A 23659-nucleotide genomic window follows, 5' to 3' on the forward strand; every position below is an offset into this window, starting at 1 on the left:
TGGTAGAGCGACCGCCCCGGAGAGGCACTGATCCGGGTTTAATCCCCACGGACCAGGACGAATATTTCTTCAACTGTGAAGTTTTCCTTCTGACAAACCCGTATTGGTTGCCTTTGTGCTCCTGCCAGGCAAATGACAACTTTTCTCTTTAATGAAACTGCCTCACCTTTCAGATTTCCGCAGAACTGAATTGTCAAGTTTGGAGGTAACCTTTATACGGTAAGGATTGTGTGGGGTTCTCCCAATGTGAGGCAGTGACTGCGTCAAGTAACGAGACCGTGCTTACGGTGTTGGTGCCCGTGATGACACTACCTGTGTGCTTGTGACTTCTGTATACAGTGTGCAGTGTTTGCTGTTATTTCCATCCCATTTTCGCCTTTTTTTCCCTCTGTTTGAGACTGTGTGATAACTGGCCCCAAAGAGCTAGGTGGTCGCATATTTCTTCACCTAATAAAAAAAAGTATTGATAAAATTGTTTGCATGACGTTAACGAGAAAAAAGTCTTAATTTTTGCCACGTATAACATCGATAAAGTGTTAGGAAAGACACTTGATCATAAGTACTTGGGCGTAATTGTTACTGCAGACCAAAAAAAAAAAAAAAAAAAAAGAATTGATAAACGTGTGACACGCGTCGCATCTAAAGCATTTTTCGCACTCTGTTCATAAACATTTTTCGTTGGGAGACTTTCACCTGTTACAAGATTAGTGCCACTACATGTTTAGTGCGTTCAGTTCTTGAATAATACTATGTTTAATATGTTGTTAACCAAATGAAAAAAAAAAAAAAAACTGCGTCGTTAGAGTCAGAGCTATCCCAGTAAATCGGGCTGCGACTTGTAGCGATGTCTTCCGCTCGATTCTATGCCACTCTTATCATTCACCGTTCATGGTTGGCTGATGGTAAAATTATAATCATTAACTCCTTCTACATGGTAAAATTATGACCAGAAATTAGGGTCATCAGAGTGGAGCTCGGCCGCTTGACCACAACGCGGTGCCCTGTGAGCTTTAATATTCGAAGTTCCCGCGATGAAGCAGGCAGTGACGTATAGAGCACCACGCGCAGCCAGTAACTAAGCTAGGCCGAATCAGGTAAAAAAAAAATAATAATAAAAGGCACCGCGCGCGTGGCCGAATAGAACCAACGAATGCGTTTTCATCTTAACAGCGAGTTAGTTCTCCCTACGTCGAATGCGCTTGCCAGCGGCCCAACCGAATACGCCATCACCAGCAGGCTTATATCTATCCTTTTGTGTTTGATTTTCTGACTGTGTTATGCAGATAGCAATATCGGAAGTTTATGACTGTGTTAGACAAAAGCTGTTTCTGAGTGCCCGACACCTTCGCTATCGACTCATTCATTATTATGCTTGGACCCGCAAATACTTACAATGCATTCTTATGAAACGTCTGGGCGACCGAAAGCTTCGTGAATCCGTGCAGGTGCCTGTCCTTTTAGCATGAGCTCTCGAAAACATTGAATCGTCAAAGAATAGAAACCAAATGCAGAACTGGCAGTCACTCGCGCGCTCTTGAAAATTAAAGGCAGTCTGCCGCGCGCACTTTCGCAAGTCTTGGCAGCATGAAAGGTCACCAGTGCGCATGCTCACAGTGAGATGTGGTAATCGCATGTGCTCATGTCGCCGATAGTTTGCATCTTGCAGACTCACTTTAAACCAACAAGGACTGCCTTTTATGTGTAGCAGAGCTACACGCGACATTACATCCCATCTTTGACTGTTACAAGTGTTTGATTTTTAACGGAAATTTCCGCGCTTACATGAGTACAACTCAGTACACGACTTCGAAGTAGATTTCTTTCAAGGGACGACTCATTTTGTCAGTTGTGTGCTCCGAAAGAAGTGTTTTATTAGACGTATTACCGCTCACCTTTTTTAGACATATTTAACTACTTAGACACTGGGATTGCATGTGCCGTTTAGTCGCGTGATTTTAGTATTAAGACAAAGCCCTGATTCAGCATCAGTTTGAAAGAAGAGCCCTTTAATCTAGATGGACTTTCCAACTTTCGCACTTGCTTGAGTGATTTTATCCTCCGCCGAAAACTTTTTTATTTGGTGAGATTTCCATACGGACCTTAGGCTACACAGAAGTCGGTGAGTGCAGTAACTTTTCAGATTTCGGCTTTATATGCACAATCGTTACCAAAAACTGACGGCAAAAACGAAGTGATAAAAACCAATTGTAGTAACACGCTCGGTAAGTGACGCACACTTGGGTGCTTAACAATCACGCTAATCTCCTCGTGGCGGCTATCGACGCTAATGCACAGTCTTTAGATTTTCCTTCGCCAGTTAACGCGGCCTAAGCACAGAGCAGAATCACAAGCACTGTTTTTCAGCTGAACATCTAAACCGCTCCCATGCGTAGCCGACACCGGGCTTCACTGCAGAGCAGGGTTGCCGCACAGAGTAAACAGCATTTGCACACTGGATCCCGCGTCTCGGGAAGCGGCGTTGGCGGCGCGCGCCGAGCGGCGGCGCTGGGCCCTCGGCGTCGTCGTCGTTGGCCGCACGAGGGCGTGTTCCGAGAGAGGCGCTGGCGCCTCGCGCGGCGGAGCGGGGATCGGCGCGCGTCTCGCAGGGGGGGGCGGCCGCGAAGACTGCGAAGCCGCCCGATCTGTCCTTCGAACGACCCCGAACCAGTGGGAGCACGACGGCGACCGGGGAGATGTCGCCGGTGGCGACGGCCGTGCCCTGCTAGAGCGAGGAGGATGAGCGGCGGCCGCTTCGACTTCGACGATGGCGGCACCTACTGCGGCGGCTGGGAGGACGGCAAGGCGCACGGCCACGGCGTCTGCACGGGCCCCAAGGGCCAGGGCGAGTACTGCGGCTCGTGGCACTACGGCTTCGAGGTGTCCGGCGTCTACACGTGGCCCTCAGGCAGTGGCTACGAGGGTCAGTGGCAAAACGGGAAGCGCCACGGCTTGGGCGTCGAGACGCGCGGCCGCTGGCGCTACCGCGGCGAGTGGACGCAGGGCTTCAAGGGCCGCTACGGCGTGCGCCAGTCGCTCATCTCCGGCGCCAAGTACGAGGGCACCTGGGCCAACGGCCTCCAGGACGGCTACGGCTCCGAGACGTACGCCGACGGAGGTCAGTCCGCCCCGACCTTGGGCGCCGCCGCCAACTATTTTCGCGCTAACTCCGGTGGCCGTACCTGGCGTCGCGGCCTGTAACCATGGCGACCGAGACGCCCTGCTGGCCACATCCCTGGCCTCTCGGTCTCCCTGGCTTTAGGGCCACCCAGCACACCGCGTGCCGTGTGGGCAGGGCCCGCAAGTCAGCGTCAGGCTATATATAATACAGACACACACACACCCACCCACCAAATAGCAGCCGTGCTCTTTGGCAATGTGTTCCTTCGGCCACTCCCCACGCCCCATCGAAACGGGAATCTGTTCTGCCGTGACCACGAGCAAGGTTCACAATCTACGTTAGTGCTTGGCCGACGTTCCTTGAATGGCAACGGCACAGAATGCGAGTGGCCCATTTCAGTGAACAGATACCGCCAGAGACACTTCAATGGCCATGACTAGTTTGTGTGCTTGGCTGTGCTTCCATGCATGGGTATTTCTCAGCATCAGGAAGTAAATGGTCCATCGCATGCGTGAAATCGCAAAGTGAAGGAGAGACTTGAGCGCTCCGATCCCAAATATCGAGAACGAAAACGCAACGTTCATCTGTTTCGAACCACATGCAATGTAAAGGTAACGACCTGTTTAGACATTCGTTAACTTGTGAACACCTTGAAGCAGACCAGCAAGAATGAAATTGTAAAGCACTTTTTTAACGCAATAACGGTGCGTACGCCTGTACATATTTCTCGAGCTCGGAAAGCGAACGTATAGTTGACAAAAAGTAGAAAGTTATCGCCTTTTGTATGCGAATTGCGTATAAGTGCATCACAGAGCGCGCCAATCTTGTTATACTTGCAAAGGGCCAAGTACGTGATAGCTACGAGACTTCTTTTATGCTCATTTCATTCAAAACGTTTTATGCTCACAAACATGTCTTCGACTCATGAACATATCACAGAGTGACTTCTATTGAACGACTTTCTTTCCTTGCACCCTAGGTACATTTTTTCTTTCTTTAGAAGTGCGTCACCGTATAACAAAAGAAAAGGGACGTGCGTAGCGTGACAGAACGAAATTACTGGCAGTACACGACAGAAACGCATACTGCGCCTTGTTGCGGCTGCCCTGTGACTCTGTCAGCGGAAACTCGCTCGAGTCTCGTATACTCTCGCTTCTTGCACATTACTGCTCAGAGAAGCAAGGATGAGACAAGAAATCTTCGTCGCAACATTGCGCGCGCCGAAGTGAAACACGGTATAAGCGCACTCTTGCCATTCTAACATCGCACCCCCGACGAGTGACGTCTTTCAAATGCACAGTCATTTCAAATGCATATGTTTTTTGATAAGAAAAGGCAAGCGTGCAAAACACGGACGCAACAAAAGCCAAAAGGACTATACAAACGCAGTAAGTCACGGGGTGAAAGCAACGGTCGCCTAAAGCTTTTCCTTTGTAACAGATATAAGGTCGCACAAAACTGTAACACGAGCGCTTCATGCCAGGTATCCTGAACAAGGCGAGCTTTTCTTTCTCCGTCGCTAGCGTGCGGGGAAGATCGGTTAACCTGCACTTGGGAAACCGAGCGTCGGCGACGAGTGTCGGCCGGAGAGAACGGGTCGAACCGCGCCCTCTGACACGAAGCGGCGCTCACCTGGCGCGCCCCGGGTCGGCTCGAACAATCAAGTAGAAAGCTTCGCTCCGCTTCCTTTGCCGTCGCGTGTATACCGAGCCGCGCTATTTACAGTGCCGGGCAGCCGGCACAAAGAAAGTCGGCGCGTTCGAAGCGGGGAAAGGAAACCTCTGCTTGCCCTGCAAGACGTGCGGCGCGTATACGAGCTAGTGCTCTCACTATCACTCGGAGTTCACGTAAAGTTTGTCGGGTACGCGTTCGTATTACCTGAGCGGGATGTCGGGCTTCAAACGCAGGATTCAGCTGCAGCATAGTGACGCTCCTGTGTGCTGGAGCTGCTCGGAGAACCTCTAGGGTGCGCTCGAGGGGGTTTTGTATCGTGCGAGAATGTTTCGGACGGAGGCTGTGTTTATCTAAGTGACAGCTGCGCAGTTGGTTGTGACTTTATTAGCTCGGAGAGAAGTAAAGTGTGTCGCATTCATCTTACTGGGAAGATGACATGATCGCTGTAAAAACGTATAATGAAACAGCGAATAATGAGCCACAAGGAAGAGGGAGCCAGCTTTTGCCTCTGTCTTTTCGGCTTGTTGTTCACTGTTATTTTCCCGAGTACTTGGCGAAATTATATTACGCGCCATAATGGTTCCTGATGCTGCTGTTTGTTTATTGATGATTCCTGAAAGATTTCCTGCTCTGTAGAGGCTACCCGGGTACGTGTTAGACTAATGTTGAACGACAACATTAAATCGTGAGGTTTTCACTGTCCGAGTTGAGGCTAAACGCGTAGCGAAATTCATGTGCAGTGCTTGAATCTTGAGTGTATGGATATGCAGATTTTTCTCTGTGAAGCAATATGTTGCGTTATGCTAAACTGCGGATTTCTTTAGACATGTTAGACGTGTAAGACGTGTATTTCGCGTCAGGGAGAATGTTACATGAACCTACTTACCTGGTTAGATTTCTTACTTCTGATTCGTAGCAGTAAGAGCAATAATTATGCGTACCTTGAGCTGTATTGATTTGTAATACTGGAAACCAACGCACTTCCGTTGTTGCTTGCGGATGAGATAAGGAAGTATCAATGACTCGTGTGCTTTGTATTTTTTTTATCTCGTTTCAAGTCTTTCATTCCTCACCATCTCAACTGGAGTAGTATGCAAGGCCTGTCGCTAGGCTAACCTCTCCAGGCACCATTAAACTTTCTCTCCTGAGATGTTACCTCCAGGTTGCTTTACTGCACCGAAGTTACGTGTGATGGCTAGAGAAATCGCCGTCGATTGACGAACGAAGACAAACAAGGCCATTCCTGCTTTTGATGGCACAACAATGATTTGTCACTCATGTCAGCAGTGCGTAAATGCAGAAAGGCACATGCATATCTCATAACTTTAACGTGCTACCACCGCCTCTTCGCCTCTTTATGCCAACTGACGCAACTGGCATTCATGCTGGACGCAGTTATTTTAAAGATAAATATTTCCCATCAGATGCTTACATCACGTAGCCAGACGGAAAGAAACACTACGTGGTAGTTTAGGGCACTGACATTCAAGTATTACGTTCTTCTTAAACCAAATGGCTGAACGAAGCGGTCTTAAAAACGAGCACGCACGCGGAAGACGTATGATAGTTTTGAGAGCCGAAAGACACGGAGAAAAATAATTGGTAACTGCATAGCTGAAAACAAACGAGGTCAACGTCCTATGGCTTTTTATTCGACAAACAAGCTGCCGTAGAACTACGGCAGTTTAGAAGTAAGAACGACCCTTACCACATCGCGCTTTCCGCCTATCTAGAGGTTACAAAATTTCGTTCGTCCAGGTGAGGCTACAAGAAAGTTTTATTTCGGGTCAAAGCCTTATGTAGATTATGTTTATCTTGCCACAGTTTTTATACGTAGTAATACGTTTTGGTAAACGAAAATTTAACTCAAACGTCAAATCCCACCGTTTTATGTGTCGCAGTTTAAAATTGTTCGGCATATTTTCATTTCAGAATATGAGTGCCAGCCTAAAGGATATGTAATAAATAAAAATAAATAAATAAAAGTAAGTGCGATCGTCTAAATATATTAAGATTTATTATATATATTTTGGGGTTTTACGTGCCAAAACCATGATCTGATTATGAAGCACGCGGTAGTGGGGGACTCCGGAATAATTTGGACCACCTGGGGTTCTTTAATGGGCACCTAAATCTAAGTACACGGGTGTTTTCGCATTTCACCCCCATCGAAATGCGGCCGCCGTGGCCGGGATTTGATCCCGCGACCTCGTGCTTAGCAGCGAATTAAACGCCATAGCCACTAAGCAACCACGGCAGGTTAAGATTTATTGTGAATTCGGGCTCGAGATATCTGACTATTCACCACGCAGCTCCAACTTACGTTGCTAAATCTTAAGTGAAAAAGAAGATCGAGGTTGGCAATGAAAGCGCTGTTAAAAACTAACAGTTTTTGCTCTTTTTAATCAGCGTTCGATTCTTCTTGTGGCAAGTAACGTCCTCAGACTTTATCTCAGATATAGCACAACAGCCTTTCAGTGCAGCACATCGTTAATTACCTACACAGAGATTGTCATAATCCGCACACCCGTGTGAGTATTAACTGTCGGGAAAGACTTGTCCGCGTCCCAGCCCTAATCCTAATTTAAAGAGCAACTCTATGAGCAGCCGCGTTTCGTCAAAAGGACATAATTTGAGCGAGGCTGAGAGAAGGCCTCCCTGCTCCACTGTATCGCAGGTCGTCATAAGGATGGACAGACAGCCGCGTTACCGAATATTAGCGTTCCACCTAACCTCTGCAGATTTCCGTAAATAAGAAAAAAAAAAGAAACAGACAGCACTACTTGGAAATAGTCTTTAAATAGCTTGCACTCATATTCTGCGGACATGTCATACTTGTCACGTCAGAGCGTCTCACTGGTTGCTAAGATTGACATCAATGTCTCCAGGAAAAGGTGGCTTCACAACTGTTACTTTTTTTTTTTTCGCGGTCGGCCTATAGCACACAACATAGCGGCGTAGAAATAAGAGTTTGGTACGCGTGCTCACAGCGGCTGTTGTAGCTACTTGGTTTAACGCTAGACTACTCTCTCAGGAAATTGACTTAGTGGCATGCCTCGGGGGTTTTGACCAGAAGCTAATACCTCGCCCAGTCTCCTTCACATTGCTGAACCGCAGTTTTTGCCGCAAAACTAATGCAATGTTGTTCCGATGGTGTCCCAGCTGCAACTAAGCTTGCATCGTAATCGAGTTTGTCTCGAGGCCCTTCAACTCAACCCGCCTGTGAAGAAGCTTGTCTATAATGCCGTGCTTGTGGTGTCGGGTTAGAGCGCAGGCATTCGTACCCCCTCTGGTTGAATTTTGTGTTTTCGCTTCCCTTAGGCCCATTGACTATCGGCGTGAGAAATTCGATATTTTTCAGCGAGATATGAGGGTAAATATAGAGCAATATATGACAACTCCTCTACCATCGCGCAGAATAACCAAGCGCTCGGTTTTTATTGAAATAATATAGAAAAATACATATAATAGACGGTTGTAACCATGTTTCTTTTTATATATATTAGCCATAATTTTTTTTATAGCGGCATGGTTCACCGGTCTTGACTACCATGCCAAAAAGAACAATCTCGATAAACATGAGGTTTTGTTTTCCGTTTCGATCAAGCTTTGGCTCTAAGAGAGTCCAGTGTATCCGCGCTTACTTATTGCACGTGGTATATACATACGCAAAATATTTAACAAAATTGAGCGCAATTTTAGCTTTCTTCATGTTTAGTATGTTATTAAAAAAGTAAAGCCACTTGTGCCTTTCTTCGTTTAAACGCATGCACAAAATTCCCAAGAATTTCTGCCAACCGGTCAAACTGTGAAGCAAGCAAGCAGAAAGGCGAAAACAAAGAAAAAAAAAAACAAAGCAAGTAAACAGTCTGGCAAAAGTCACCAAAAGTAGAGCACGACGATGTAAAAGATAAAATGTGAGAAAGAATAACTGAGAATGACAAGAGATGCAGCAATACAAGCACAAAAAAAAAAAAAAAAAAAAAAAAAAAACGGAAACATGCGCTAAAAACTTCTGAACAAAGGCAAAAAAAAAAAAAAAGGACGATTAGTAGTAGGTTCTTGTTGTCGGAAAGAGTAAAACGAAGGGAGGCAGAGGGAACACAAGAGTAGCGGGCAGTCTTATACGACACAGGAGCTCAATATTTTTTCTATCCGGAGATACGCATTCACTCGATACGCTCGCTAAAGTTTTCCCCAAGACCTTCGCCCGGGTGTTTTCTTTTACCTTCCTCTTGCTCGACCCGAGTCAGGAAATTGGGGCATTGACTGAAACAGGAAATCAGGGCCAGCGTGCCGATTCAGCGAGGCGGCCGTGAGAGCCCGCGCAGCGTCTTGGCATGCAGTCTCCGTGCGTTGCTGCCTCTGACAATGACAAACGAGCCGGAGCTCTCTCTGCTTCGTAACAAAAAAATAAATAAATGAAAAAGTAGTTTGCCGCACTATCCCGGAACGCGCCGTACGGCGTGGCACGTGAAGGAACAGCCCGATGATTGCGCGGGGCCGCGAGGACCTGTGTCTGTAGCCGACGGCCCTGTCGTCAGCCTTATTTAGGCGCGTCCCGGTAGCGAGGGGAAGAAGATTCCGGTTAGAGCGCGAACACGCGAAAGATGGCTTTCGCGCAACGTCGCTCTCTCTTCGGCGCTAATGCGGCACCATTGCTGTCGCTTCGAGGGAGCCGCCGGTGATTTGTCAACGTGCCGCCCCCCGAGCACCGCGGTCAGAACACGTGCTCTTGACCTTGGCAAGCAAGGGGGCCGCGCGAAAAGGGGAGAAAGCTAGGTGAGGTATACGCGCCGGAGCGCGTACCGGAGGAGAGGAGCCGATCGGCCGCGAGGCGGCTGGGATTGATGGCCGGGGTCTCGGGCCGTGCGCGCGCGGAGCATTTGTTCGCCGGCACGAACAGCGCCTGCCCGGCTCCGCCCGAGTTTTCACCTGATGCGGGGCTGTAGGGCACCCTTTTTGCATGTCGCGAAATGTGGGAGCAAATAAATCGGTGCGTACACGCGTCCGCCCCGAGTGTGTACGCATTCTTGCACAGTACATCACGGAGGCGGCTAGGGAGCCATTTTCTAGATTAGACCTTGTCTGTATCGGAAGAGTTGATGATGCGCCGAACTGGTGGCATCTTGAAACGCGAGGTCTCGGAGCACAACTAATGCCGTCTAAGTCGTTCTAGAAGTCTGCCAACGCAGAAGACGCTGTCACGGGGTCTAGTTTTTGCTACGCCTTCGTCCGAACGAACAAAGGTGTCTGGCACAGCCTGGTGGCTATGAATTCCGGTGTAAATGAGGGCTGTGAACTTTACTGTAAATCCGTATAAAACCTTCGTCATGGCTCAACTATACGCGTGTTGTCAAACTTGCCGTACGTGCAGGTCATATCGCTGAACGATAGCACTGTCCTCAGGCTTGGCGCGTTGGGCTTCCTCTCTATCTCTTATTTAGTGCGGAAAAGCACGCTTCGGAGGGGCTTCGAGAACGCCGAGTTCCCATGTCTGCTGAAGGCTCCTAATTTTCTTTTATTTAATTGTTAGAATTCTGTGTTTCCAGCACAGTCCTCGCATGTTTTTTTTGAGCTTGTGATTTTATGTCCCTGTTTATTTATCCAACTATTTATTCTCAGGTTATCCAAGTACGAAAGGGTACGATGTTTTTAGTCAAGCAGGGTTTATTGCGGCGTCCTGAGTTTCGGCGTTTTCTTTTCTTCAGGTGAGCCTGCTTTCGGGTTTCATATTCTTTATCGAGAGCACACCTCATATCGCTGAATCTCTGATATTATGTGTTGTTTTTATGCTTGACCAGCTGATAAAACTGTCTCTGTCGGTAGGCTATTAGTGATGCCAAACACTGTCAAACTGTTCATGTTGAGCCAGAGCAAACTAAAAATTGGTCATTCACTTTAGCTTGTGCCATTTCACATACGTGCGTTACTGTCATTCAGTAAGTATAAAATTTAGCACAGTTTGTGCATTAATTTCATGGCTGTCTTTATGCTTTTGAATCAGATGTCACTGAAGCTGCTACAATGTAGAATATATAAATGAGGGATGCAATGGAAGACCATCATGAACACGTTTTAAGCGGGAAAAGGGTCAAATTGCGCCGATATATCGACATTATTTAATAACTGTTGGCAAACGGAAAGGTAGGCTACACAGCAACAGGTGATGTTTGTACATGTCGCATGTGAAGTGCCCTTGAAAGGACTCAGGGTTTGGCTAACATTTCTTCAACTTTCTTCTTTGGCTTCACTGTTAAATTCACGCTAAAGAGAGAGAGAAAAAAAGAATTGACGAGCCTGTTCTACCGTAGTGTGTTTCCTTGCTGCTTGCATTATGACTACGAGAGTGCGCCATGCATTTGATGGTCATATGCATTGTGCACTTGTGGCGGTAAACATGCAATGAGTACCTGCGACGAAAAACTTTTCAAACATGCAGGCTTACAGCGCAGTGTGTGGTGCGCCGTAAGGCTGATAGGTACTGTTGTAATCCATGTCACTATCCTGTGCGTGTTGCGGTTTCTTCTTGGTTACGCTTATCTGGTCACACTCGTATAGTCTATACGTTAGTCATTCAGGTGGAGCTGGTAGCTAGACAAACTTTAGGAATAAAGTCATTTCTGTGTCTGTTCGGTTTCTCCACTCTGCTCCTCACTCAGGAGCCAAAGCTTGGATCCGGCGCAGGCCTCTGTCTCAAAAATTTGCCGGAAAGCGGCTTCTAAATTGCATTGGTATCACTTGGTTGAGCGGTCAGTGGTGGACACTCCCGTCTTGCATCACGTTCGTAGATGATTGTTGGACATATCACAAGTGAAACTCAAGAAAACCTTCAATGCTTTCTGACACTGAAGCTCTCGCTTTTCTTTGTCGTGTTCAGGAACTTGTTGCATAGTAAAGACAACTCATTATAAGAGAAAACAATTATTAGTAACGGTAACATAATCACAGGGGAAGGAAAACCAGGGGAAGAAAAACGAAGTCAAGGATGGCAGAGAATTGGCTGGCGTGAGGAGATTAGAATATTTAGGGTAGAATGAGTTGACTCTGGACAGGATTAACTGCAGACTGATTGGTGAGCGGCCTCCTAATTCTAAAGAACTAACTGCAGCCACAAAACATGTGCTTCTTTTTATAAGCTACTGAAATCAGAGCAACGCGCCTATTGCGGAAGCAATATCTGCCTCGATAATTTAAGTCTGTATCCCTGTAAATTATAAGCGAAGTGCTGCAATTGTTGAGACGAAAGGAACGCAAGAGAAAACAAGGGCAAATAAGGTAGCAGGGAGGGTACTTATCTTTTCTTGTTTCTCTCTCTCTCTTTTTTTTTACTTTGTACTCACATACTTCCTCTTAGTCAACATGAAATTATTGCTCTAAGGTACACTGTAATTATCCTTGCTATGTTTAGAACATTCTAGCGAATGGCGATTTAGTTTGCTACTCAGCACTCAAGCAAACAAACCATATGTGCTAGGATTGATCTTTCATATCTCACGCGCCACGCCACGTGAGAGACACAGCGAGAGGCGACAGCTACGTCTATCATTGATCATGCTATCTTGTGCTTGGATGTGTATACAAGGCGAGTCCCGAGTTGTTCAGGTGATGTTGGGCTTGGAAGTGTATACAAGAATCGCGACATGATTAGGTGATGCTGTACTTGACGTTTATATAAGACGATGGAAGAATAAACCGAGGGGTCTTCTTCTATCATCCGAGTTCACGGCGCTTGGACTTCATCCTAGTAGCACGCCTGGCGTGCGCTATACGGCTGCCCATCACGACACCATGCAGCTGAGTTTGCGGTCGCCTTTGTTCCTTAAATGTTCAAAGAGGGACACCCGAACCCATAAACACAAACACTCATGAAGTGAGGCTTATAAATGCCACAACGCAGGCTTATGTCACAACGCAAATGGTTGTGATATTTATGAAGATCACATAACAGAAGTCGTCGACGACGACAACAATTATGTTTTTTGTACGTGAACTTTAGAAATTATGTTCCTGTGCTTTGTTTTGCTTTTTTTCTGATCGTTTATTCTGCTATGACTATCGTTTTGAGCGCACCTATGTCAGGGATGATCATGGTGGTGGTGACGATGGAGATGATGATTATTATGGATTTTCATATTTAACGGGGTGGTGCAATGTGCCACCACGCTCCAGCATATACTATTTAAGTTTATATTTAAGTTCATATCTAAATACACTATCGTTCGACATGTTTAATTCAAATCTTTGATGTCTGCAATACATTCACGATTACAACAGTCTGTTACTATATACCAGTTTTTATTTGACATCATTCTGAGACTTCTCTACCTATGCATCACCAATATTCCAAACGACTCTTGCTTATGCTTACTGCGTTGATGTTTGCCCGTTCATTACTATCTTTTAACCCCAAGGCCTCATGAGACTGACCTTTATTCAATTTTTATTCAATTTTGGATGTATATTCTGACATTCTAATTAGATATGTGACTGCAGTATTTAAGTGGAATAGCCGGCCCACCTATAGACACCAGCCTCTCCTTGAATACAGCTCATAAAAAATAGAACGACGTGACTTTGTTAAATGCAACTGGCTTGTGGTGCTCTTTTATCCGGCTAAAGCCCAAAGAAGCACGAATCAAAGCGCATATTTAACAAATTTTGAATACGACTCAGGTGCAATATTACACAACGCAGTATTAAAAGATTTGTATTTCTTTCATCTTTTTTTTCTTTACCTACATCCACATTACCTTGAGGAGGCAGGTTAGTCATTTGAATGCCCTTTTGAGCTTTTGTTTCCTCAGCTATCTGAAGTATAAACATTCATGGTTTCGTTGCGTTGGTACTTTCATACTTGTATCTTTAACGTTTTAATTTTTTGTCTCGTGCCATTGCCATTTGTGTCGGAAAAGTAAGCATTTTTCGGTTTATGTTCGACGCAACCGCTATTACAAATTTAATAGTTATGGTCAATTCTTATGACTGAAATTCACCAAACAGTAAAGTTTGGTATACTCAAAAGCTCCATATGTGTCTGATTTTTGTAAATCTCAGGTAATATTTTAAGCGAAGCTTTATAGGCTCACAAGTGTCGGCGGTCGTGGTGCAGAAAGGATCCGAACTGAATGACACATACCAGGGACAAAAAGAGAGAACGAGAGAGAGAGAGAGAGAGAGAGAGAGAGAGAAAGAAATAAAGAGAAAAAAAAGAGAGTGAGAAAGAGAGAGCAATATACAAAATCACCACGAAGGTCAGACAAAGAAAGAGAGAAAGATAGAGAGAAAAAGAGAGAAAGAGAAAGAGAGAAAGAAAGAGAAAGAAAATCAACACTAATGTCAGAGAGAGAGAGAGAGAGAGAGAGAGAGAAAGGAAGGAAGAGATATAGAAAGAGAGAAAGAAAGAAAAAGAGAGAAAGAAAGAAAATCACCACGAAGATCAGATACACACACAAGCTTCGCTTACCCCCATTTTCTCGACAGGAGAAGGGCTGGTGATTTTTTCTGTGTGTTTTTTTTTTCTATTTCATGCTGTTTCATTAAGGCGCGTCAGGATCTTCAATACAAGAGTCCTCAACTTGGAGCTTTTCAGTTATTTTTCTTTCTATTTTCGGTGTTCATTGGATTCCCGGGTTTGAGCTCTTTCCTTCAGAAAAATTTTCTATAATTTTCTTCGTTCGTCATTGCTTGCGATCGTTGACCTCGTTTGCAGAAAAAAAATGAATGTAGAACAAATCAAAGATCTGAGCGAAAGTGCAATGTAAACCGAACAGCTTTATCCTCGATTGCCCCCGGTTGACCCGCCGTGCCGGCTCAATGGCCAAAGCACCAGAGGTCACAGTTTAAATTCTTGACGGACACGGAACTACATAAAGATTAATGCAAAAACACACACACACCATACAGTATGATATAGTGCAGTTTATTACAGATATTTTTTTTCTTTTTCAAAGCCTCAACATTTACGGCCGTCTGTGACGGGAAAATTCCATGGTATTACAGTTGGAAGCGGAGGAAACGTAGGATCGTGATGAGCTCCGCGTTTGCTTTCCGAGCACTAATAATAATATTACCATGTTTTGAGTGTGCGTTTGCGTTGATGGAGCTTCTATACTACATGCAGTCATACTGCAGGAACTGTGACTGCCTTTCGTATGGAGAGCTGTAGAAGGCAGGAAGCATCATTGCAAACATACTGAAAAAAAAGAAGAAAAACGACATCGGGAGTGTGTAACGATAATCTCTGCCAAGGACATCTGAATGAAAAAAGAAACAGCTGCGAGGCTCGTTGTCATCGCAATAAATTGCAGCCGACAGCGTTAGCTAATTGAAGATTTCACTGCGTCCCTACTGCTTCGCATTTATTCCGCTGTTACGGCTTGATGTCGTCACCTTACCGCATCGACCATGCACGCATGCCCCTACATGATGCTATAGCCACGACTTGGCGTCGATCCCTGCGAGCGTGTCACTGCGAACGCCCGTGACGTAATTCGGATCAGCAGCGAATCATATTAGTCCCACCGCAAACACTCCGAGAGTGTGAAAATGAGTAGAGACCGGAACGGTCGCCAGATGCACTTCCCGCTTCTTATCTCGCAATCTCACTTGGCCCCGACTCTAGCGAGTAAGACAGTGCGCGTTGCGCAAAACCCATGGTACACGCTAGCTGTGCACACCCGCGCTATCTTCACCTTCTTCCTCTTGCCTTTTTCGCCTCTTCCCTGCTTGGCTTTCTCCTTGTACCCTTTCTGCGCGACAGTGTCCATGCATGGACTCCACAATCCCACCGTGTAAAGTAGCGTATAGAGGCTGTGTCCATTAACGTTTTCATAGAATCGTTTCATCGTCCGCAAAGCTTCGAAGCCCAGTTGGTTTCTAGATATACAGGGCGGCGCACTAGGCACCATTGGTCTCTGCCAGAAGAACGGCTAGGTCACGATGTGTTGTATGTCAACCGTTTCGTAAGTTATTGCGCAATGAACCGCACCTTGTCCCTTTTATGGTCGTCGACTGAGATTGCTCTTTCCTCTAGCCGTTTTGTGGATTTGCCCATTAAACACGGTGCAGGTCCCTTTTCATTACGTGAACATTAAAACTACGTCACACTTAATGTGTTTCTGTTTATTATGAAAGGCAGTCCTCGCCATCACGCCAGTCACTTAGCGCTGCTTCATCGACTTGCGAAGAACTTCCACGTCGGCGTGATGTTCTTGGCGAAGCGCATTGCTGTTTTGCTTGCGCAGTGGTTTTATGACTCAAGTTATAAAGTTCTCATTTTAATGATACTTGCCAGAAATGCTCTCTTATTTGGTTTGATTGATTTATGTGGTTTAACGTCCTAAAGCAACACAGGGCAACCCACCACCACCACGTTATAGTGGAGCGATACGGATTAAAGTTCCAAGGAAAGCAACACTCTCAGGGTTAGATCTATTACGCATACAAAAATATTCAAGAAAGTGGATGGAGGGATATCTGCAGAGGGATATCTGCAATTGTAGCTCGATTGGTAGAGCACCGCAGGCTTCACGCGAAGGTTCTGTGTTTGGCTGCCACTGGCCTTCAGGGCTTCTGATGTTAACGAAACAAATTAAATACTTTGGTAATACGTCCGTTAGCATGTATTGATAGTTGTGATAAAAATTCTTGAAGATAAATAAATAAATACATCTCTTGCAAACTTTTGTAACAGAGGTATTCGTATAGCTTCAAAGCTACCAGGAATGAAGCTTGATCAAATCGAGGGGAATTCTTTGATTCGTAATGCAGGGCTATTGCACAACACCGTCGGAAAATACTCCCATGACCACTAAGACCCACTTCAGTTAAAAACTGCATGCAGGGGCATCATTGTGGGTGCAAATGCACAGAACTGAGAAGCAGGGACCGAATTCACAAATATTTTCGTTCGTACGTGTTCTTTGCCATCGGCTGCTCGCCTCCGCAAATATGTCCAGCATCAGGATTGGCAGAAATTTTATCTTACGAACAATTCTAGCGTAAGATGTTTTTGTGAATACCGGCACAAGTCTTGAAAATAAGTAGGCAAAGTGCAAGGAACAACAGCAGCAACACCAAAACAAGAAATAGTTCTAATTCGTGTAAAATAAACTTGGCAGTCGCCCATGGTATGTGCTGGCATTTCGTGCAGCCCAATCAGGCACGTGGTCTATGGCCGTCTAGCTGGCATCGGAGAGCTTGCTACAGAAAAAAAAAACAACCTTGGGACTGTAGCCACAGAAGACCTGGCCCATATTCACAAAACGCTCCTACGCTAGAATCTAGTTCGTAAGAGAAAGTTTCAGGCTATCCTGATGTTGGACATAAGTTCGTAAGAGAAAGTTTCAGCCTATCCTGATGTTGGACATAGTATTATCGAAGATGGCTGGCCAATAGCGAAGATCACTTACAAAAGAAACCCTTTGTGAATTTGGCCCCTGAACGCAGGAAAAACGAACAGAACGCTCCTGCGCTTCCTCATGTCTACCGAACTATGCGGCCGTCTATTGAACGCCAATGTGTGTACATTTACTGCGTTTTTGCCATACTCTTCCTTTCTATTCCATATTTCCTTTCCCCCAGTGCGGGGAAGCCTTTTTCTTTTTTTCTCTCACTTGGGGGCGGCTGGTCCTGCAGCCACGGCAGCGATAAAGTCGCGTCCGAACCGCTCGTCCTGACAGCGCTGCACGTGAACGCGTGTGCACTTGTAGGCGTCGGCCGGTCGCGTTATTTTTACCGGCCGAGACAGCGCGCAAGCACGTGGGAGCTAGCGCCGTCGCACGGGGCGAGGTTTCACGGGCCGCCGTTTGGAGCCGCGGCTTCTCCGCGTGCCCCACGGTGGGGGCGCCGGTGCAAGCGACGAACAACGCGCCTGGCTGGCTGGCTGCGTCACCTTGGACTGACTCAAAAGCGCGCGGCTCGGCGAAAATGACGATGCCACGCGGGTAGGAGGGGGGCTCGCAGTGTGCCGAGTGCTTTATGGCGTCTGGGCGAGGCCCCGTTTCCGCGGGCCTGGGAAATCGTGGTCCGAACCTGGCTCGTCACACCGCCGCTTCTCTCGCTCGCCTCCTGCTGAGCCAGCGGTCATGCGATGAGCGAAGGTTTACGATAGAACGTCTTCACGCCTGACTGCTGAAATGCCCTACTTCACCGGCCTTATTTTAACCTCTTAACCTGTTGGCGCTTTGGTACGGCCAAGCAAATCGGTGACCGTTAACGCTAATAGCGCTATGACAACAACGATGTTGGTTCTGGAAAACGCTGGAAATAATGAAAGCAAATGGAAAAATAGTCTCTTCGTTAACTATAACCTAGGTAAATTTCTCTTCAACTGAGCAGGACGTCAGACTCGCGACCATTCAGCAAACGCAACGCTTTAGTGGTATTCGCATGAACTTACTAGCGTGAACGCCCTCGTACATATAGCCTTGTGCTTAACACAGCATGGTGATTCCACGCGACATCCAACTTGTGCACTGGAGCACCTCTGTGATTTCCTTAAATTGCTGCCTCCCTCTGCCTTTTTTTCTTCTTCTTTTGTCCTTACCCTTTCCCTGCGTGTAGCATTACAAACCGGAGGCATGTCTAATTGACCACTACATCTCTCGCCTGTCCGTTAATTCTGTCTACTAATATATGCGGATTTTGTTCAAAATTACGTGTTATGGCAAAGTCATATCAATGTGAGCGTCATTAAAATATTATCAAAAGCTGCGAAGATTGTGGTGCAAGAAAGCACTGTCAAAGTAGAATGTGTGTCGTTATCAGCCTTATTTTGCTATCTTCGATTCCTTTCGTCAGAAAGAAAGAAGTGTGAGAAAGAGAAAAAAAATAAAAAAGATATTTTCAATAATATAAGCTGTTTCTTACACGTTCGTAAACATTCTCAAATTGTTACATTTTTGGAACAGGCAGCGTGCTCTCTTTGCCTGTAAATAAATGCCATCAACTTTATGCAGAGTGCTGGGCGTTCAAATATTTTCTAAAGCTATAGAGGCTCACTGTTACGAAAAAAAAAAACAGTAATAACGTTGTAAAGACATGGAATGGTCCAAGTTAAAGTATCATTGATAGGCGAACCTATTTATGGCCTTTCGATGTCGAAATGTTAAATTTATTTTTTTAAAGCGCGAAAGACATTACAGCAGTTGTTAACGGGTTACCTGATGCCTTATTTTACAACTCGCCTTCATTGCAAAGCACCAAGGTTGAGGATGGAAACTGGGCCTACACGAAGGGCTTCTGCACTGCAGAAATTGCCTGTTTTCGTCGGGCCTTGAAAGTTGTAGTGGCATGGAAGGGTGAGGAAGACTGAAAATATTGTGTTTATTATTATTATTTTTAACGCTTCCGTGTTCTCTCCGTACACTGGCACGTGAGAAAGGAGATAAACTTTTCTGTTTTTATCTAATTTCTATTTTCGTATGTGTCTATAAGGATTGAAGGTTTTAAATTAATCTCATCTCTTCCTTAGGCTTCTTTCTTATTAATCTTTGTGGAATTTCAATGATCGAGGATCACCTATGACACATAAAGGAAGGAAAGAAAGAAAGAGTGGAGAAGGAAAGGCAGGGAGGTTAACCAGTTTAGCACAACCGGTTTGCTGCCCTACACTTGGGAGCGGGATGGGGAAGAATGAAAGATGTGGAGGAGAGAGGGAGAGAGAGCGCACATAGCACAGCACACACATCGTCAGTTACAGTTCGTCATTCTTGCGTGGTACGTGACATCACTGTCACAGCCGCTTGTCCAAGTCCGTTTCTTTAAAAAATCTAAGCAGTCCTTTCGTCGCCTTCAGCTGCGATGTCTTCTGTAGACGACATGTGAGAATCGTTTCAACTGACATTGGTCTATTGTCAAGGTGCGCTAGAACGGACGCCAGGGACTGTCTCTAAACGTTATATTCAGGACAGTAGCATAAAATGTGTTCTAGCGTCTCCTCTCAAAGACAGGTATTGCAAAGAGCGTTGTCGGCCATTCCAATCAGAAATGAATACGATTTAGTGAATGCCACCCCTAGCCATAAGCGATAAAGCATAGTGGCCTCTCTTCGGCGGAGTCCAGTTAGCATGCAGAGATGCATCAAAGAGGGCAGCTCCGATTGCTCCGGTTGGTCTGGCTGCTTGGCGTGCACCACAGAGAGAGCGTGATCTCCTGTGCAAGCACTCGAAGTCTGCTTGCTGCGTCGGACCGTGAGAGTGGTATGGCCTCTTTCTGTGTGTCTTCAAGAGCTGCCCGAGCGGCATTATCGGCGTCTTCGTTCCCTATGACGCCGCAGTGACTTGGCAGCCACTGAAACGTCACGTGGTGTCCTTTCTCATGTGATGTATGGAGTAGGTATCTATTATCGAATACGAGCTGTTCGTATGGCCCGCGACGCAGAGCTGATAGCACAGACTGTAGGGCTGCCTTTGAGTCACTGAAGATTGACAATTGTCGAGGTGGTTCCCGATTGATTAAACAAAGTGCAGCGCGCAGAGCAGCTAGTTCCGCAGTTTTCGATGATGTTGGGTGGTCAGTCCTAAAGCTGATGGTAATAGCTCTTGCTGGGACAACCACAGCACCGGACGAACACTGGAGGTTTGTGGAACCATCAGTATAAATATGTACACTGTCCGCAGGAAATCACTCCTTCAGGAAATGGGCTACGGCCTTTGCGGCATATTACTGATAGCTCTAGAAGTGCAATGTTCGCCAATGTTGACATTACACAGGACATTCATAAGTCACACGTCTGGCTATTTAGGTGATAGCAGATATATTTAACTAGGGGATCAGGCGGAGAGGCTTCGAAGCACGTGCGTCCTGCTACTTCAGTATTTAACTTATATATGAGCCATGAGTGATGAAAATAACTAAAATAACCACCCTGATGAACATGGAAAAAATGAAAAAAAGAATAGGGGATGACGTGACGTTACACTTAAGCTCGAAGTTGAAAATATGCTTAAAAATGAATGTGAACGCATGCAGACTCAGTACAAAGTAACAAAAAGAAGTATAAGTTCAAGGTCATGCACACTCGGTATGTTGAGGCTGGATTGCATGAAACAAAAACAAAACAATTCCTAACCGCACATAAAATGCCCTCTTTGCAATGTCTGGAGCAGGCTACGGTCCAAGAATAGTCCCTAAAGAGAGCGCATGACTGTCCATTGCACTAAACTTGACGCATAGTTCTCTCCTTTACCGGCAATAGAGCAGACAAGTTAATTTCACATGTCAATTGTCTTCATCTGGTTCCCCACAAGCACATGATGATGATTCTCTACGCAGTGTGGTGAAAGACACACCTACAGCCGAAGTCGATTAAACAAACTCTCCACGCCTGTGGATAAGTTAACACAAAGTCTGAATTTTAGTTCAGGATTCACTGCGTAGAGAATAGATACTTTCGCTGCGCCGTCGAGCCACGTTGTCAAAGGCTACTTCATGGAGAGTTTCTTCGCGGTGTGTTTTAGCCGGGTTACGCAAAATGAGGTAATTCGGTATTTCTTTCGTTGCTCGTGTGATTCAAATAAAGAGGCGATGTCTGTGGCCAGCTTACTTCTAATTTTTGTCTTGGAAGTCTATTCGTCCTAAAGAGAATGAGTGAAAGAGTCAGTGCCTCCATTGTAGCCGCGTCCTGTTCTAAAGCGCATTGCCACTTTTGGCAAATTTATGTTATCGCACCTAGATTTCCTCCACCTTAAGGTAGATTTTAACCGACATCGACATTATGGGCAATATTTTTCGCGAAGAATGGTGTTTATATTACTCTCAAAATCCGCTAATTTATCGAAACAAGCAAACAAAACAAACAAAAGCAAAGGTGAGACGTGCTCTTATTCGCGTGCTCTGGTTGGGACGGACAGATTGCATCGAACGACCCGGAGGCGCTACTGCTGCATTTCTAATGAGTAAGCTTTGAGCGGCTTCCTTTGAAACCGGGGCCCCAGCAGTTTCGAAGTAATAGGCAATTGCTTCATGCACACTCTTATAACGAATGTACCCGCTACGTATGCAGAAGAAGGTGCCGGAACTTGTACATAAGCACTATGAGCGTAACAACATCGTTCGACCGTGCAACTAAGATCTCTTAACGATGCCAGTGGTGCAGCTGTTACGTTGTTGCTGCTGTAGCAGCGAGCGTTCCTTTTGTCATGCACGAATTAAGAGTTTGGTGCGGCCGTAATTTTTTATTTCGGTGTTATTGTGGCCTGTGACTTGATAAAGAAGAAAAGCTGCATCACTTACGTTTTTTTTTTTTTTTAAAGAAGCTCGACTTGTACCTGATGTCTCAGAGCGCGAAATACAACATACACTCCTGCCTATCTCTTTGTTCTATTTTCGGCCATTCTCCTCCCCTCCCGCAAGTTCTGACCCTTGGTCAAACATCAGCCGCCCGCCAGATCATTCGCGGTAAGGCCAGAAAGCACTTCCTGTAAAGCAGTCTCACACTCTTTCTCTCAGAAACAACTCTGTTCCATGAAAAGGCGACCGACTTTTGTGAATCTCTCGCTTCACCGCTGGCTTTCGCGGAACTCATTTGATTAATTGCTTATGATCTTCTTCTGTTGCTCCTCTCCCCTACCTTATCTTTGATGCCAAGTGGTTCAGGCCTTGCGCTGTGTTTTGTGCCCTTCGTGTTCTCCGACTGGTTGGGCACTGACTGTCGGCTATGACCAACAATTGGCGACTCACCTAAGCCACTGCTCTGCCTTGGGCGAGCTAGTTACACCCTTCCCACCCTTAGCAGCCACTTATTTGCGTCTTCTGCTCCTTCAGTCTAGGTATATAGCAGTGACACGGCTCGGGTCCAGAGCGTTGGTTCAGTGGGTTGTGGAGCAATAAAGTGCGAAATCTGGCAGCATCTGCTAGGTTGAAGGTACAACGCTCCCGTACGTGTGGCTTGGATGCCCAGTGTGGCTTCCTCCGTGCTCCAAAACTATCTCTAAATGTCAACAGCTACGCGAAAAAAATCCGCTTCCTTTGCTCCGCAGCCCATCGCTTCGCCCACGACGGCTTCGCTTTCTCCGCGTTCGTATAGGGTGAGTTCGATGGCGTGTCGCCGAATGCCCTAGAGGCCACTGTGCACGGACGAGACGGCGTCAGAGTTGACCGAACCACTCAGCTGTGGGCCAGATCGACTCGAGGTTCGAGTGCCGGGGGCCGCTTATCCGTCGCTGCTCGTATGGGTTGCTCTCGGCCTCGCGCCCCTTCGATCGGCCGCCCGGCGGGGCCAGGCTTCGCTGCAGCTCCAGCGGTGATAAGGTAGAAGGAATAGAGGGCGATAGAAAAAAGAAAAGGAGGGAGTGAGCTCCCTGCGCGCTCATTTCGGTAATGACTCTTTGCAATGCGCGACCAGCCGGATGCAGGAGTGGAGAAGGGTTGAGGCGAGGGAGGGGGCCGCGGCTGTGCGCCTACGTTCGGGCATAGCGACAGAGCGGCGCGACTCGTTTTGTGCGTTTAGCTTCGCTGTGTGCCTCAAAATCGCAGCAGCGGCGCGAGCGCCAGACTGCGATATTTTGCGGCTGCCGCCGGTGTTCGTCGGCGGAGGCTGGATTCATAAAGGAGCTCATTTAGGGACAATGGACGCCGAGCGAGGGAGACGAACAGGGAGTGGCGACGAGGAACCGCGGTTATGAAAGCGCTGGATAGAGTCAAGCTGCGCAAGGAGGCATTTATTACCGCGCCGCAGAGGATTCGGGCTCGCAGTGGCTGAACAGTCGCATGCCGCCGGCGAGGAATATGAACCACCTGGACTCGTATGTCACGGATAGTCATATCGAGTAAATATAGTTGCGTCATGTTGTAAGGTGGTAGAACAGCACGACACAAATGGACACGTAGAGGTGGGAGACTGGAAATGCGAGAGTCATTTTG

The 23659-nt window shown here is 46.5% G+C and overlaps 1 protein-coding gene across 1 annotated transcript in view; it reads left to right on the forward strand.

Moving 5' to 3' along the window:
- The first annotated feature begins 2567 nt into the window (after window positions 1–2567).
- LOC119463893 (junctophilin-1) overlaps window positions 2568–23659 on the forward strand; it is a 101402-nt gene continuing 80310 nt past the window's right edge. Inside the window, exon 1 of the mRNA XM_037724715.2 lies at window positions 2568–3115. Coding sequence (XP_037580643.1) covers window positions 2737–3115 — 379 coding nt within the window. The 5' untranslated portion in view covers window positions 2568–2736. The remainder of the gene's footprint in view (window positions 3116–23659) is intronic.

Source organism: Dermacentor silvarum, chromosome 1 (assembly GCF_013339745.2).
Source record: "Dermacentor silvarum isolate Dsil-2018 chromosome 1, BIME_Dsil_1.4, whole genome shotgun sequence".
Taxonomy (NCBI): Eukaryota; Metazoa; Arthropoda; class Arachnida; order Ixodida; family Ixodidae; genus Dermacentor; species Dermacentor silvarum.